The sequence below is a fragment of the Nyctereutes procyonoides genome, unplaced genomic scaffold, assembly GCF_905146905.1.
Source record: "Nyctereutes procyonoides isolate TBG_1078 unplaced genomic scaffold, NYPRO_anot_genome, whole genome shotgun sequence".
Taxonomy (NCBI): domain Eukaryota; kingdom Metazoa; phylum Chordata; class Mammalia; order Carnivora; family Canidae; genus Nyctereutes; species Nyctereutes procyonoides.
In genome coordinates this window covers 59,316,278-59,332,415 of record NW_026575020.1, presented here as the reverse complement: position 1 = coordinate 59,332,415, position 16,138 = coordinate 59,316,278, and the positions used below count along the sequence as shown (strand labels likewise).

At 57.2% G+C, this 16,138-nt stretch overlaps 1 protein-coding gene across 2 annotated transcripts in view; it reads right to left on the bottom strand.

Moving 5' to 3' along the window:
* RPTOR (regulatory associated protein of MTOR complex 1) overlaps positions 1-16,138 on the bottom strand; it is a 330,498-nt gene that overhangs the window by 95,758 nt on the left and 218,602 nt on the right. For both annotated transcript variants that reach the window (XM_055318123.1, XM_055318124.1), the window contains exons 8-10: positions 14,015-14,115; positions 13,335-13,479; positions 1,269-1,344 (exon numbers count right to left, since the gene is read on the bottom strand). In XM_055318123.1, coding sequence (XP_055174098.1) covers positions 1,269-1,344; positions 13,335-13,479; positions 14,015-14,115 — 322 coding nt within the window. The remainder of the gene's footprint in view (positions 1-1,268; positions 1,345-13,334; positions 13,480-14,014; positions 14,116-16,138) is intronic.

The window sequence follows — 16,138 nt, the reverse complement described above, 5'->3', positions numbered from 1 at the left end:
CTCATACACATCATACATGCATACTCCACAGATACACCCCCACAGAAACACACATACATGTATGCATACACACAAATCTGCACACACGTACACACGTCCCTAGACCCTCACACAAATCTGTGCACATGTACACACAGTAACCAGACACACACATGTACCTACATATACATACATGTACATGGACCCACATCTTACAGAAACACATGTGAACACCCCATGCCACAGATACACATGTACACGCAGATGTGCACACATGTATACACAACCCAGATACACACTCATGTACATGGACACACCCCACAAAGATATGCACAATGCACACGTGTACACACATACAGATATGCACACGAACATGCATCACAGACATGCATGTCTGCACATTTACAGACACACCTAATACAAATACACACTCATGTACACGGACACACCTCACACATGCACACATACCCCATGCTTGACCTGAGCACTCAGCCTGTGTTTACTACTTCAGTCCTCTGTGTCCCTTTAATTGGATACCACCCTGACTCCCCCTGTAAAACAAGGAAACTGAGGCACAGGGGAGAGAGCTTGTCCACTGTAGTCCTGCGTGGGGTCAGAGACGAAGGTGTGGATAGAGATGGCCAAGGCTCTGACCCTCCAGCCTCACCCTCCATGGCCTGGAGCCACTCCGTCCCTCCACTGCCCTGGCCCTCCCAGGTCCGTGGGGGCCAGAGGGCGCATGTGCACAGATGTGAGTGACCATCCCCTCCTTCAGGGCTCTCGAGCGAGGGGCTGGGTCTGGTGCACACACGCTCAGACTTGGTGCGCAGTAAACACTGGATAATCAAATCCTGAATGAAACACGGAGGCCGTGCAGCAGATGGAGCAAGGGGGGGCTCTTGGTGCGGGGCTGTGAGACAGATACTCCCTCAGGGCTGAGCTCTACACCCCCGGGTTCCAGGCAGGGTCTCGGGAAACCCATAATCCATTCCAGTTAAAGGGCAGAGCGTAAAACACCGGGTCAGGGAGCGTGCATTAAGCAAAGTAGATTGACAAGAACATCATTTTAAAAGAAGACATTTCCTGAGAGCTCGCCATTTCAAGATCTTTAACCCCTGGTTGGCGTAATCTTTCAAACTTCTGTTAACTGCACCTTTTCCCAGGCGGGCGAAGGAAATCTGACAAGCCAGCACCCTGGACGCCACACCCGCTCTGGCGGCCGTGCGGGCCGAGTGCCCAGGGTTGGAGCCGCCCCAGAGGACCATGCGGACGCCCTTCGAGGGACTCACCCGAAATGCAGTGCCTTCCTCGATGATGGTGGGCAGCTGAGAGAGGCAAATGTCGACGGCAAGGTCCCAGGCTTGCCTGCAGAGAGAACAGAGGGACACCCACCGGCGTTACTGACGGCTTCTGTGGGAGGGGCCCTGGCTGCGGGTCCTCAGGGGAAGCAGGAAGACATCTGGCGGCACGCTAGAGCCATTTTGTTTGTTAACATCGTCTCTCTTCAATTTTAAATGAGAAGAACTTGGGGAAAAATATGGGGCTTGCCTCCCTTTGCACTGCAGCTCCAGCCCACCGGATGGCCACAGTCTGTCCATGTCCAGGGAGCAGCCATGGCATGGCGAAGGCCGCAGAGCCAGTGGCACACACAAATGCCCTGTGGTGCTTTATTAGAGGCGGCCAGTGTGGCGCCGGAGTCCCGCCCAGAGTCAGGACCGGCACGTACCACCGCCCTGCCCAGCACAGTGCCCTGGACCTGTGCCCACCACGAGCCCGTCGGGGATGAGGCAGGCGGTGCTTGTTTGAGGGAACAGCAAGTCTCTCCCACGTGTGACCCTGGCCACCTCTCCACCAGCTTCTCATGGCATCAGGGCCTGGCTCAAAACCCATACAGAACAGTGAGTGGCCCGCCGGCCTGGCTCTGGGGTCCGGCATGCGTGGCTCCAGCTCCCAAGAGCCAGTTTCCCCACCTGTAGGGGCAACGATCGTGCCTGCTTGCAGCATCCTCAGGGGACCCTGGGGTAGCAGGCACCTTGGCAGGGACACTGGCGAGGGACACTCACAGCATCCATCGTTAGTTCTATACTGACGGAGACAGTCACCTCCCTTTCTCTACAGCCACAGATGGAAGCGTCGATGCCGTGGACACAGGGGCTCCTTCGCCCCTGCTCCCCCCTTCCCTTCCTCTTGGAGGCAGACTGGGGATCAGCTCACGGGTCTGGTTTCCAGCATGGCCAATCAGGGCAGCTCCTGAGAGGCAGGAGGCCACCTGCCATTGATAAGACCACCCCCCCCGCCCCCCACCCCCGTGCTTGTGTCCCCTGAGACGACGGCACCAGGAACGAAACATGTGAACAGCCAGAAACACAGGAAACACGTAAGACAAACACAAGCCTAGAGGGCTCTCTGCCATTATCCAATCACACGGAATATATTCCAGGTTTCCCGACTGGCCCGCTCTGAACCAGCGCGCCCTTCCCCCCCGATCTAATTAAGAGGCAATCAGCGCATAATCAAAAGTGCCTCAAAGAGCAGGCAATAAATAGTCCCCATATGCTCAGTAAGCGCCCAGGCTGCAGGCGAAATGGTCCTTCAGCGGCGTTGAGGGACAGATCTGCTCTTTGTGAGACAGAAGCAGAGTCAATTACTGCAATTAAATGCTGTAAAAATTCCTTGAATATAATCAAATAAAAACTTTGAACTTCAAGACTTGGAAGAAAGTGTGGACAAGCTGGGGGCAGGGAAGGTGTGAAGAGGGCGCAGGGTGCCAGCCGCAAACCCTGGCTCTGGGCCCTGGCAGTTGGCTTCGGCCGCTGCGGGTGCACCCGGGAACCGCACCTGGCGTGGAGGCCGCGGCACGGCCTCTCTCAGCTCCGTCTCGTCCATATCAAGGGGCAAGAGGAATCCCTCCATGAAGACGCCCCGTGGTTGTCCGCGGTCCTGGCTGGGTGCTCCGGACACAGTATGGGGGGCCCAGCCCGCCTGCCCCGGGGGAGGCTGCCGGGCAGTCTCCTGATGCCCGCTCAGTCCCTCCATAGAGTGAAAGCCCCACGGAGCCGCGCAGGGCCGGGGGTGGGGGGGCAGGTGCCAGTCCTTTGCAGAGCGAGCTCCGAGAGGCCGGCCACTCCCTCAGGGACCGAGTGCTCAAGCAGCCCAGGATGCAACTTTGCTTTGCGCACGAGGACTCTGGGGTTGCGAACAGGCCAGGGGGCCCAGAGCGGGGCGCAGGGCAGAGAAGCTGCTCAGGGCCATGGATGCAGGGGCACAGCTGTCTGGGCGACAGGGAAGAGGGACTTGGCCCACGGGGCTGAAGAGCACGGCACTCGGGGAACGTCTAAGACCCGTGGAGACCCCACAGTCTAGAGGGATGGCCGGAGCGTGCGGCAGCCCCGTGACCCTCTCCCGGCCTCTGGAGGGGCCGCTCGACAGTGGCGCTCCTGCGAGCGTCTTACCCGTTGGCTAGAACCGGCTGCATTTTCTAGGGCAAGATCACAATGAACTGGGAGTCTTAATTCGGGTTCTGGCTCGGGGAGAGTGGGAACGTGAGTCCCGGGAAGCCCGAGGCCGGGCTCCTGCGCCCAGGCGAGCGCCAACCGGGAGGGTGTCTGCGTTCGCACTTCCCACGGCCCACGCGGCCGCACTGCGGCGGGAGGGGGCGCCGCGACAGCCTGACCAGCTGAGCCGAGGCTCCTGCGCTGTGGGCTGCTCGGTGAGTCACTGCCCGGAAAACGTGCCGTGCAGGCAAGAGCTCGGGTTTTCAGGAAACGGGCCTCGGATGGCAGGCGCCCAAGGAGTGGGCCGGCAGGGAGCCTTCCAAGAGCGCGCGGCCTCCATCTGCGGCGATCGCTCAGCGGGCGAGGCGCCCTCGACGGAACGGAAAGCACCGGTTATTACTGCGCGGAGGGGCGAGGCCCCGGGACCTGCAGAAATCGAAAGGGAAGGCGACGAGTCCCTGGGGCTTCACATCAAAAATTAAACAGGAGCCGGCGCCGCGCTTCGTCATTACGCCCCGCCTGAAGCACAGTCGGATGGAGATTACTTTGTGTTTGAACCTCAGTCTCCGTTGGGCTTTGTTCCCTCCTTCCCCCCGCTCAACACGCAGCCCCTCCACCCCCACCCCAGGACCGCGGCGACTGGACGGCACATCCGTCATTCCAGATGCGCTTTCTGACAAGCTTGGCCGTGGGCTCCCAGGGGACGCACGAGCTCTGGTCCATTTACACAGAGGGGGCCTGTCTGGATGTGTTGTCCCCAAACCAGCTCCGCGGCAAGCCCAGCGAGCAGCGAGCACCCGGGCTCCTGGGCAGAACCGGAGCATGACCTCTTGGCATCCGGGCCGCATGTTCTCCCACCGCCTGAGTGGACAGGCACGTGAGCTAGGTATTAGCCACCCGGTGGGTGCAGGAGCCAGCAGGAAGCAGGGGTGCCCGTGGGGCTAGCCACAGTGGGGCGGTGGGAAGCCCGGGTCCCAGTGGCTCAAGCTCAGGCGACATGGAAAGAGAAACAGACCCTCCTTCACGAAGCCACTGGTGGAGCCTCTATCCACCGGCAGGGGAGGGGGAGGTGGCTTCCCCCTCTAGCCGAGTCGGTCTACAAGCAGGGGTGAGGCCGCAGGCCCCACATCATGGCCTGAGTGCCTCTGTAAGGAAGTAAAGATGACCACCCTCTCAGGTGACTGTCTCCTTCCCAGGTCTACGTGGTGGCACAGCTGGACTCGAAGTCTTCCTGTTCCACCCACTGGAGCATCGAGACACTCCGGGAAGCATGGCTGGCCCTCTGGGGGCATCTACTCAGGACCCATCTCAGCAAACACAGGAACTGGACCCAGAGCAGGGCTGGCACCCAAACACACACGTGCCCCAAACCCGGAAAGAAGGTGGAAATCGCAAGCAGCACCTTCATGCTCTCCTCCTGCCTTTACGCTCATTGTTTTTTTAGCGTGTGGGAGGGCGCGGACCAAGACTTTGTCACCCCGGACGCTGCCCTGGGAAGCAAAGACCGTCTACGTGGGTCTTCCAGCTGCCTCTGGGTGTGAATGGACAGCAAGGCTCGTCCACGGTGGCCCCACAGGAAACCAGGAGGTGGACACTGAAGCCAGTCACTGCGAGGGCACTGGCTTAGGTCACTGTGGACGGAGAGCCTGGGAAAAGCATTTTAGAAACCGTGAACACTCCTAATTTGGGTGGTGGTGGGGTCTGTTTACCACTGAATGAACCCCCTCACGAACCCGCACTGCCAGAAACCCCCTCGTCTCCACGTGCTTTGGTGGCAGCGACGAGGAAGCAGCTCCGGGAGCGCCGGCGCGGTGGGTCCTGCGGCAGGCTGGTTCGTCGTCGGCACAGACGCCGGAGCCGGGAGGGCCCGGGCTGCCACACTGACTGCAACTGATTGTTTCTGGCCAGTATTGCTTCACTACGAGCATTTTCTTCTTTAAATCTGAAGCCTGATTTCATGTTCAACTCCTGATCAAAGGAGGCTAATGGTATAATTTTCAACATTTAATGGGATTGACTAACGTTTACTCTTTGGCTACAGACCCATGCTGGCACTGTCATTAGGAAAACCCTACCCTGAGAAAACGTGTGTTATATGCATATGATGCTCCTCGGAAATCTCATCACCGCTAACTTCTGTAAGAGAACCCTGCAGCTCCAGTTACACGGCATTTTTCAGCATTTCCATCAAGATAGGAAGCCATAGTATCGAGCCGTTCCAGAAAGATGCCAAATGGAGAGGACCCTTTGATGTGGACCGTGAAGCATGACCCGCTCACGAGACGAGAGCCCAGGCCCTGCGCCAAGACGCGGACACGCAGCACCGCGGTGCACGCCTGCCCACTGCATGGCTCCCAGGCTTCAAGGGCCCAGGGCACCGAGGTGCTGAATTCTCACTTCCACCCCAAGGACATCCAAGGTCACGGTCCCCTGCAGAGTCCCCAGTGGGCTCCAACCCCCCCATGAGTTTGGTTTGGCCCTTACAGAGCTTCCTGTCCTGGCTGTAAACGTATGAGCATATGTGTGTATGTATTTACTTATGTAGTGGGGAGAGAGCGAGTGTGCACACGCGTGGGGCAGGGGGAGACGGAGAGAAAATCGCAAGCACACTTCTCACTGAGCACGGAGCCTGACACGGAGCTCGATCTCACGACCCTGAGATCGTGACCTGATCCGAAGTCAAGAGTTGGGTGCCTAACTGACTGAACCACCCAGGTGCCCCCGGCTGACTACATTTTAAAATAAGTAAGTTGTAAGTGAAAGTGTGAATCCATGGGCTCAAAGTGCCATGAGGAGCGGCACTGCAGTCGAGTGCCAACACCCGGCACGGCCGACACCCCCGGCCCCCTGCCCCCCCCCCACCCACGGGTGCTCCCACAGGACCGACACACACGCTGCAGCGTCTGCCGCCAGAGCAGACCAGGACCGAGGCGACTGCTGCCTGGAGCCCTGTATTCTGCTCAGAGAGCGCACCTTCGGGTGACGGGTCCGTCGGCGCCCTGCTGCACGGTTCCTGAAAAGCCGTCCTTTTACGGTCCACGCCCCCGACAGTCGCTGCTGGCACATCACCAGGAACCCAGCCAACCCAGTCGGTGTGCACCGGCGGTACGAGGGGCCCCTGTGCAAGGGCCTGACACGACCCCGGGGATGCCAGGTCCCTTCCCTTGACACAGCCCACCTGGGCTGCTCACCCACGGTCCCCTACAACCTGTCCTGTACCGCCCGCGCCGTGGCATCTCGTCCCACCACGGGCACTCACAGAGGAGCCCCTGGCTTCGGAGATCCCGCGTCCTCCCTCTCAGCAGGGAGGGACAGCGCTCCTGCCTTCCAGGCCCGTTCCCTCGCTCCCTCGCGTGTTACACTGACACGACAACATCTGTTGCCAGGCTGTGTCCAGGATTAGGAAGATGATCACGCCAGGAACCCAGTAACGGGACCCAGTACACGGCCTGGCACTTAGTAGGTGCTCAGTAAGTGGCAACCACTCGCATTGTCATCTACCCGTCAACTGCCTTGAATCTTCGGGCTCCCAGGGTCTGCAGGCCTCCCCCGGAGCCCCAGGGAGCCTGCCCACCCCGCACGCTCCCGGCAGACTTGTTTCTGCCCCTCCCACCACCCGGGTGCCTGCTCTGGGGTTGGTCACAGGCAGCACCACCTATTCAGCTTTCCAGGTGGAGCCCTGGAGAGGTCCCACTGTCCTGCCCGCCCACCCCCGGATGGAACTGGTCACCGAGCCCTGTCCATCTTGGCGGATGAGACACTGAAATCTGGCTCCTCACATCCAGCCACATGGTCACCGCCTGGGCCCCAGCGCAACATGCTACACAACCTCCACCACTTGTCGTGTGGGTCCTCCCGCACGGGCTGGGGTCGCTGGCTCCTGCCCTGCCCTGCTCACCACCGCAAGCACTTGAAGCTCCTCTGCAGGGCCAGCTCTGCCCCTTGCTGTGGCAGCTGTGGACACAGCCACACCCCGGGCCCCCCCGCCAGTAGCGTTCCGTTTCTCTGCTCTCCCGACCACACCCCTCCTCCTGCCAGCATGACACCCTCCGGGGTCCTCCTGGCTCTGTGAGTCGTGGGCGCACTTCCCTCGCCATGAACACACTGTGTGACGACCCCCTTCTCCAGGCAGCAATCCCCTTGGGGCCAGGCCTCATTTTTGATGTTTGGACAATTAAACCTGGTGCAGTGTGGGGCTTTGCCCAGCTCTCCCTCCTCGGGCTCAGACAGGACAGCGCAGGGCAGGACACTCACACTCATGCCGGACACGAGCAGGCCAGGATGTCTACAGGTACAGGGACAGGTGACTCAGGATGCAGGGCTCACCGGCAGGGCTGGGGGAGTGGGTGGGCAGCTGCCCTGGGGTCACAGCAATGCCCAGCAGGGTATCTTGTTCCTGTACCAGGAGCCTCCTGGGTTGTGCTGAGGGCACAGGGTCAGGGGGCCCCCGTCTCCTTCTGACCAGGGACTGTCCCACCACGGAAAGGCTTTTCTTCCCGAGCGCTCCTCAGCTGCATTCAAGCTCCCCGAGGATGGAGGCTGTGCTGGGGCCCCAGGACCCCACATCAGTAGACACTCGGGCACTACTTTACACTTTTCTAGAGTGGCTTTTTATGGCCTTTACGAGGCCCATACAGGTACAAGTCCAGTGCCCAGGACTTGGCAGGGGTGCAAGGTATCCCGCAACGTGCTGCTTCAAGGACAATCCTGTTTGCTGTACAAACTCAGGACTGAGTCTAATATGTGTGAGTGATTTCCAACTTGGAATTTTCATGAGCTCTTGTCACAACATTTGAAACACACCAAGTGAGACCAAGTCCCAGCACCAAACCTTACGGGATTTGACTAGTCACGTGTATCTTGTGCAAAGAAGTACTCAACAACTTCTTCTGTCTCTGGTTTTGCATTTTGACAAATAACGCCTTAATCATAATGACTCAATTGTTAGAAACAGCTTCTGGTGTTTCAAAAGCTTCGAAGAAAATCTCCACGCAGACTTTATAAAAGCAGCATCTGCTGACTTTTAAAATGGAGAGCCCGCCCTCGGCCCCACGGCCCAGGTGCCAGCGCCGCTCACCCCAGGTCACCGCTCCGTTCCGCCTTTCTGCGTGGAACGCATATCGTAATATAGATACGGTTGATTCTGTTGATTCCGTTTGGGGTCTGCTCTTGTCGTTTAACACATTCCGTACAGTAATAAATAGTCTTCATAAACATAAGATTGCTTCCACTGTTTCAAGTACATGTATCTTAACTGTGCACCTGCTCCGTTAGGTACCAGGGTGAGTCTCAATGCTCCTCTTTATAGCTAAAATTCTGACAAATGGCTTAGCTTGTCAAAATCTTTCAGAATGTCTCATCTCTCACAGTCCTTGGTCCTTCCTCAGCACCTGCCGAACCATCCTCCTGAGCAGGGACAGGTGGGTGCAAAGTGGACAGCGCAGCAGGGGGCAGGGGGCCTGGGGCCAGCAAGGTCACAACCGAAGGCACAGGTGCAGGGTCGAGTGGTTCCGAGGCGTCCGTGGGTAGGACACGGCAAGACAAATCAGATTCCAGAACAGCTGCACTCCTGGCCACTTCCAATGTCCAGCCGGAGGGAGAGACCCAGGGCTCTGGCCCCGCAGATGAGGCCGACTGAACACGGGTGCAGGAGGGAACTGGAGTGCACGTGAACCACGGAATCCTTCCTGTGGAATCCACGCCACCCTGACTCACCCAGCCGGGTGCAGGGCCACTCCTCCACCATGGCATCTGATCAGACGCATTCCCAGACACCACACAGGCTGACTGATGATGGAGATGCCATGACCCAGGTCTGCCCGTGTCCCCGTCACACATCTGGAAGCCTGCGTACATGATGTGTCCACGCAGAGCCGTCTGGGGCTGGACTGCCCCATCGTGGCCAGGCCCTGCTGTGGGGCCACCCGCTTACCTCCCTGTGCCTCCCGCGATCACCTGTGAAATGGGGCTGTTAGCACCAACACCTCTGTTGTGAGGGGTGGGACTTAGTGCACGGACAGCACAACACATGACCCACAGAAGCTACTTAATAAGTAAGTCACTGGCGTTATTATTCTTGTATTCAGCACCTTTGGATCACATGCCACCACTTGTCTGTGCCTCTGCCTCGGTAAAGACCGCGGCGCACCATCTTCTCACCCGCCCACGCCTTGCCTTCTGCACAGAATTTCCACGGACTCTCCAGCTGTCTCCTTCAGCAAGATGGGGCTCATGGTGGAGACTCTGATGGTCGCCCTAGGGAGGGACCTGGGGCTGACCTTTAACAGAGTCCAGCAAAGAGGACACTGTCCCTGATCCTACATCACTGCATTAGATTGCTGTGCCCTTGCCGGCCGAGGCAGCTCGAGGCCACACGCGGGACCCCACGGGGCAGGGGCTGTGGGTCTCGGCAGCCTGGTGAGACCCCCAGCAGGCCAGAACCCTGCCCCACAGAAACATCATAACCAGTGTGCTTTAAGCCACTCAATCTGCAGGAATATGGTTATTCAGCAACAGGTAACAATACACACCTTGATTCTTCTGACTGCAGGATTTCTATTTCTAAATAGAAGACTGTGTCCGTCAGAAAAAGAGCCAATGGGTTTTCTTACAACATGCATTTAGTTTGTGGTTGGTTTCCGTGTTCCCTTTTGTTTCGGCACAGGGGCTCTGGCGTTCATCAGCCCCCCTGTGCTAAGCCCGGGTTCAGTGGGAGCTGACAAAATGGCTTCTTCACTTTCATGGGAAACGCCAGGAAAGCACATGAGATACATGCTTAAGGTTCAGGTTCAAAATGAAAAAGAAAAAAATATCCAAAGTACATAAATTCCTTTGGCCATGATGGTAAAACCAAACCCACGGCTCCAGCCCATCTGCACAGCCCACCACCCTGGGGCCTAGAGCCCTTGGAGGCAGCCACCAAGGAGCGAGTATGTGTCACCTCCCTGAGCTTGCTTTACATTAAATCTTTCCTCCAGGATGTCTATCGAACTACATATGGAAAGACCATGATGCACACGCACAGTGGAACAGGCTGGAGAGTAAGGAGGGAGGGCCGGGAGCGGAGGTCTATCTCCACCCCCTCCCACAGTTCCTGCTGGATGGCCTCCTTCGATGAGGCAATCACGAGGCGGCCGGGTGGCATCTCTGTCCTCGGCCTGGGAGCACTGCAATGGCACCGTCACACCCTGACTTCTGGGGACATGCTCGTATGAACAAAATTCACTCCCAGTGGCAGGCAGGAGCTGGACCTGGTGACGGAGCTCAGAGCCAACTGGAAAGACATTCACTGTTCTGGATTAGGAAAGAGAATGTGCTTCAAGGAAGCAGGCTGCACAGGGGCCAGGAAGCTGGACGCCTCGAGGGGAGCCGCTTCCACTTTGTGCTTCTGACTTTGAAAGGTCCCTTGGGGTGACAGCGGCCTGGCCCTCTCAGGACGACGAGGACTATTCTGAGGGGTCACCCCATCCTCAGAACCGCACAGGGTCAGGGGTCGGCTGAATGGGGCCACCAAGGTGTACTGCTGGTTGACTTCCCTCCCCACCCACCCTGCTGCCTCTTGTGCCCGGCTCTGGTTTGAGCACCTGGTGCCAAGCCACGGCTCCGGCACAAGGCCGACCTGCAGCAAGTGGAGTCCACCTGACAGGGAGCAGGGAGGGCGGCACACCAGGCGGCGCTGCGCACGGTGGTGGACCACCGAGGCTGATGGGGCCCAAGGGACCCCAGTCCTCAGGGTACGTTCTAGCCGCAGAGGGGCCAGAAATGCTCAGGGCAGCCAGACCAGGAAAGGACGGCGCGGGTGTACACAGATGGCTGCTAGCCATTCCACTGCCTCGCCACACCGTGAGGCTCTCCCCACGCTCACTGGGGCCTCGGTGGATCGCTGTGTCGCTCACGTTTCTGTGCACAGCACATACATACACGTGCAGATTTGCTTTATGAGATTCACAGGAGCTAACTTCGCAGGAGAGAGGGCCATCCTCCCAGCCTTGGGGCCAGCAAGGAAAGGCGTCCTTAGTAGCGATGGTGGGATCACGAAGCGCTGCTGCCACGTCTAGATGTGGGACCATAAGCGGTTCCCACACAAACTCTAGAGGTCAGAACATTCCAAGGGGCCAATCTGGGGAAAGGCAGCAGGAAGATGAGAGGAGGCTGGCCGGCTGCCCTCGCTCCAGCCCCGCCCGTCCCGTCTGCTCTCTGCCGTCTTCTCCAGCACGACTCGGTGTTCACTCCATGCCACTGAGCCTATCTCGCAGGAGGCGTTTCTACTGCCAGAGAAGCGTGCGCTGTCCGGGGAGCGGGGCTGGGGCTCGGGTGGGAGGGGACAGAAGGACACAGGCTGATTCTCTCCGACAGTAGTGCCGGAGTCATTCTCGTCTCAGCCAGTGGGGCCCTGCGACCTGGAAGGTGCGCACACCGGGCGCTGCTGTGCTGCCCACGTCCTGTGCATACCCGGTAATCCTTCCAGACCACACGCGGCACTGACCCCGTGGAGTTTTTAGCCCTTTTCTTCCCTTTTTAAAGAAAAGCTGTTTTATAAAAACCTGGGTCAGAGGAAACAGACAGGATTTAAGACATCACTTTTCTTAAGGGAGAAGGTTGTTTGGAGCATCCACACTTCTGGAAATGCCGGTCTTCACACTAATGATTCACTCTAAGTACCCAGAGGGCGCCGAACACCCGCCAATGCCGGCCCCGTGGAGTGGTGGGAGCAGAGCTGCTCTCCCCCATTCTGGGCACATGCGACCTACTTGCTGCACGGTGTTCTGTCCTCATGTGCCCCCGCGGCGGCGCTCCGCGTCACTCTGGGTACGGAGGAGGGTGTGTGCTCTAACTCCCTCTGTACGGTCCGCTGCTGTGGCCAGCACAGCACGCCCCGGTTTGCCTCACAGATGACAACATTCCTTCCTGATTTCCCTTGAGTGGATGAGGGCAGTGAGTCTACAAACCCATCCTTGGTACTCAGAGTTTTCAGTGTCGGGGGAAAACAGTCGTGCACGTATTTAAAAAAAAAAAAATCACTAGCTGAAATATGCCTGACCATGAGAACACACCACGAGGGAACTGCTGTTTTCAAGCACCTGCGTTAGGGGTTCTCCCAGACAGACACGACTCAGACTCACTTCCCCTTTGCTGTCACCCCAAACTCTGCCTGTGTTACAGGAGCCAGGAAACAGGAAGAAACCCAACGCCTTCAGATTTGGTATCTAAACTAGACAACTCACATTAGGATCCTTGTTACCACTAGTTACTACTATTATTAGTAGCGTAAGTAGCAACGGGGGGCGAACTATAAGCAATGGTCAGACAGCCTCACTCGTGTGCAGTGTGTGCACATGTGTGACTGTGAGTGGAGGCACATGGGTGTGTACAGTGTGTTGCACACACAGGGGTACATACGTGTGAGCATGTGTACATGTGTGCTCCTGTGATAGAAGCCTACAAATTAACTGGTCACGAGTCCAGCAGTTAAGCTGGTGGAGCATTCTGGGACATACTTCATAACCCTGCTGCCAGTTTCTCTCCGCAGAACCGGCTCCTGCGGAGTCAGAAGCTCGCGTGCAAGCCTCTCCCACCCCGGGTTACGGGACTGAAGCTACCTCCAGAGTGGCTGGGCCTGCTCCATCTTCAAAGACCCTCCAGGGCACCTGCGTTCCTGAAGGAGACTCACATTTCCCATCTACAGAGCTTTACGTAGGGACTCTGCCTACTTGTTAACACCACTCGGGGCTCCAAGGTGCTGGCAAGTCCTTCTATTTTGCTTCCCATAATTCCATTAAACTTGTCCTACCGCAGAAATGGACAGAAACCGAGCCATTTAGACACGTCGCATTGGCCGGCACTGCCCGGCCGGACACTTACCACATCGCGTGCATGTAAGTGGGGGGCAGGCGTGGGCTGCTGACGGGGGTGCAGTTGTAAGACCTCATGATCCTTTCCGCCAGGAGAAAATTTCGAAACAGACTAGCCACCAACAGGTCCTGTCTGAAGAGCTTTTGGAAGAGATCTGAGGACAGATAAAACAGAAAAAGGTACCTTCAGTGACCCACGTTCAGCGTGTAAAGCCAAATACACAGATTTACCTCCATCAGAATTTTTTACAAGCAGGTCAGGACGAGTAGGCACGTTTCCCAGTGGCGATGCCACACACACACTCACACGCATAAGTACAAGCACACACCAAACCCCAGCCAGTCACTAATGAAAAAATATAAACAAGTCTTATAATAGCACTTCAGATTTTAAGAAATCTGGATTGTGCCAACGTTTATGAAGAAAAGTGAGCCCTGAGTCCACATAGACAGCATCACACGAACGTCAGAGCGAATGCTCATGTGGAGCTCAGTGTCCACCACTGTTCGTGGTGTCTGACACGCGGTGACACCTGGAAATCCTGCCTCCTCCTCCTCCTGCCCCCTCAGCATTGCTCACTGACAACCTCCTTGCTTCTGTTTTGCTTCCCTCCCTCTAAGGGGCAGCATCGCCCGACTGCGAGGCAGTAGCCCTCCCCGCCCCAAGGGGACCGGTCCGGGCAGCCTCACCCCGAGGGAGCACATTCCACGCGATGGTGTCTGTGATTGCTGTGAAGATCCAGTTCAGTTCTCCCAGAGGGGTCCTGCGGTCGTTCAGCCGGCCAGGAATCCTAGGAGACACGGTGTGCTTTCGTTAGTGACTGTCCAGAGAGCCCTGGCTACGGCAGAGGGGGGAGAGAGGAGACAAGAAGCTCAGGGCAGAGGCAGGGGGAACACCCTGCCAGGCCGGTGTACTTCCAGCCTCGCAGCTGAGAACGCAGCCTCCGTCCTCACCTCCATTCCCTCGGGTGCCCCGATGCATAGACCAGACCCCTGGATCCACACACCACTCTTGTGGCTTCCACATACGAGAGATGGGCCATGGCCAGGCCCGAAGGGCAACTGTGGCATCTGCTACCGAGGAGCCTGGGCCACACTCTCCCATTCCACGTCCCAGTCCTGTGGCTCCAGGCTGCAGGGGTGCACTTTCAACCTGACCTCTGGGGAAGGAAAGCTCGGCCTCTGAGGTTAGCCTACCTTCCGTTCACTCATCAGACATCTGAGTGCCTCCCACTGCAGGGCCAAGTGCCGCTCTAGCGCTGGGATGCAGAGGTCGGTGGTACCGTCAAGGCCCTGCTCTCGGGCTCATGGTCTGCCCAGAAGCTAGTCAGCAAGCACAGGTGTAATATCGTGGAGACCAAGACCACAGAGAAGGAGGGATGGGGGTGGGGGTCCAGGTGGTCGTGCCACAGGCGAGGGTGAGAGAGTGGGCCGAGTTGACACCCAGGGGAGACCGAGTCGGGCCAAGCCCAGAGGTGTGCTTGTGCCTGCAGTACAGCCTGGCTCTGCCGTGTAGCAACTTTAATTAGATCTGACAGGAAACTCTTTTTTTTCCTCCCCAAAGGAAAATGTTCACAGTAATTAGGCTCAGAGACTAAAGTGTGATTCCTGCTATTTCTAAGATTTCACAGATTAATAATTTCCATCATAGTAACTCGTTTGAAGGCACCATCTCTGCACGGATTCTGTTCAAAGTGGCTCACTGCAGTAAGGGGCACCGCTGAGCAGGGCTAACTTCCTACTAGAGGAAGGACACATCCTTCTTACTTCCACAAGTGATAGGACAAGAAAAAAGAAAGGTAAGATATTTGAAAATAGCATTACTGCTCAAATGGTCTGAACCCTTGGAAAAGAAGTCAAAAAAAAAAAAATGTACATCAACAGGGAGACTCCAGTTTCTTTAAACTGAAAGGCTTTGCAAACACAGTCAAGCTACCGATCATGGCTTAATTCACTTAGAAAGAAGGATTTTTTTTTTTCTCCCGGAGAGAGAGAGTGTGAATGGGGACAGAGGGAGGAATTGTTTTTTAGATGTTTATTTATTTTACAGACACAGAGTGGGGAAGGGGAGTGGAAAAAGGGGAGATAGAGGAGAGAAAGACTCTCAAGTAGATGCAGGGCTCAATCTCAGATCATGACCTGAGCTGAAACCCAGAGCTGGATGCTCCACTGGCTGAGCCACTCAGGGGCCCCAAAAGCAATTTTTTTTTAAGATTTTATTTATTTATTCATGAGAGACACAGAGAGAGAATGAGAGTCAGAGACACAGGCAGAGGGAGAAGCAGGCTCCATGCAGGGAGCCCTACGTGGGTCTCGATCCCAGGTCTCCAGGATCACACCCTGGGCTGCAGGTGGCACCAAACCACTGCGCCACCGGGGCTGCCCCCCAAAAGCAATTTTAACTGGCTCTGCGTGCTGGGCATCGCTGAGGGTTTCCACAACTTAAAAGGAGTCAAGGTCTCCAGGTAAACACTTAGCACAAGGCCGACAGGACTGTCTCACTTTCTCATCCTTTCTCCACCCCACTCTCTTCCAAAAGGAGAGCACATACCAGGCGGCCAGGATCCAGGAGCAGCACAGCACAGCAAACACCGCCAGCCCTCAACAAGCAGCACCAGAGCCTCCTCGCAGAGCTAGGGGAGCAGGGGGTGCACCTCCCAAGAGCACGCAGTCCGCGAAGGCGTTCGACTGGCATCCTCATTGTCAGCCTGCAAGTGCCAGTGCAGACTCCTGGGTCGCTGCCACAGAGGGAACATGGCACTGGGGATGATGGGAAGGAGGGGGCTTTGAGAGGGCCGAGGGTGGACACAGAGC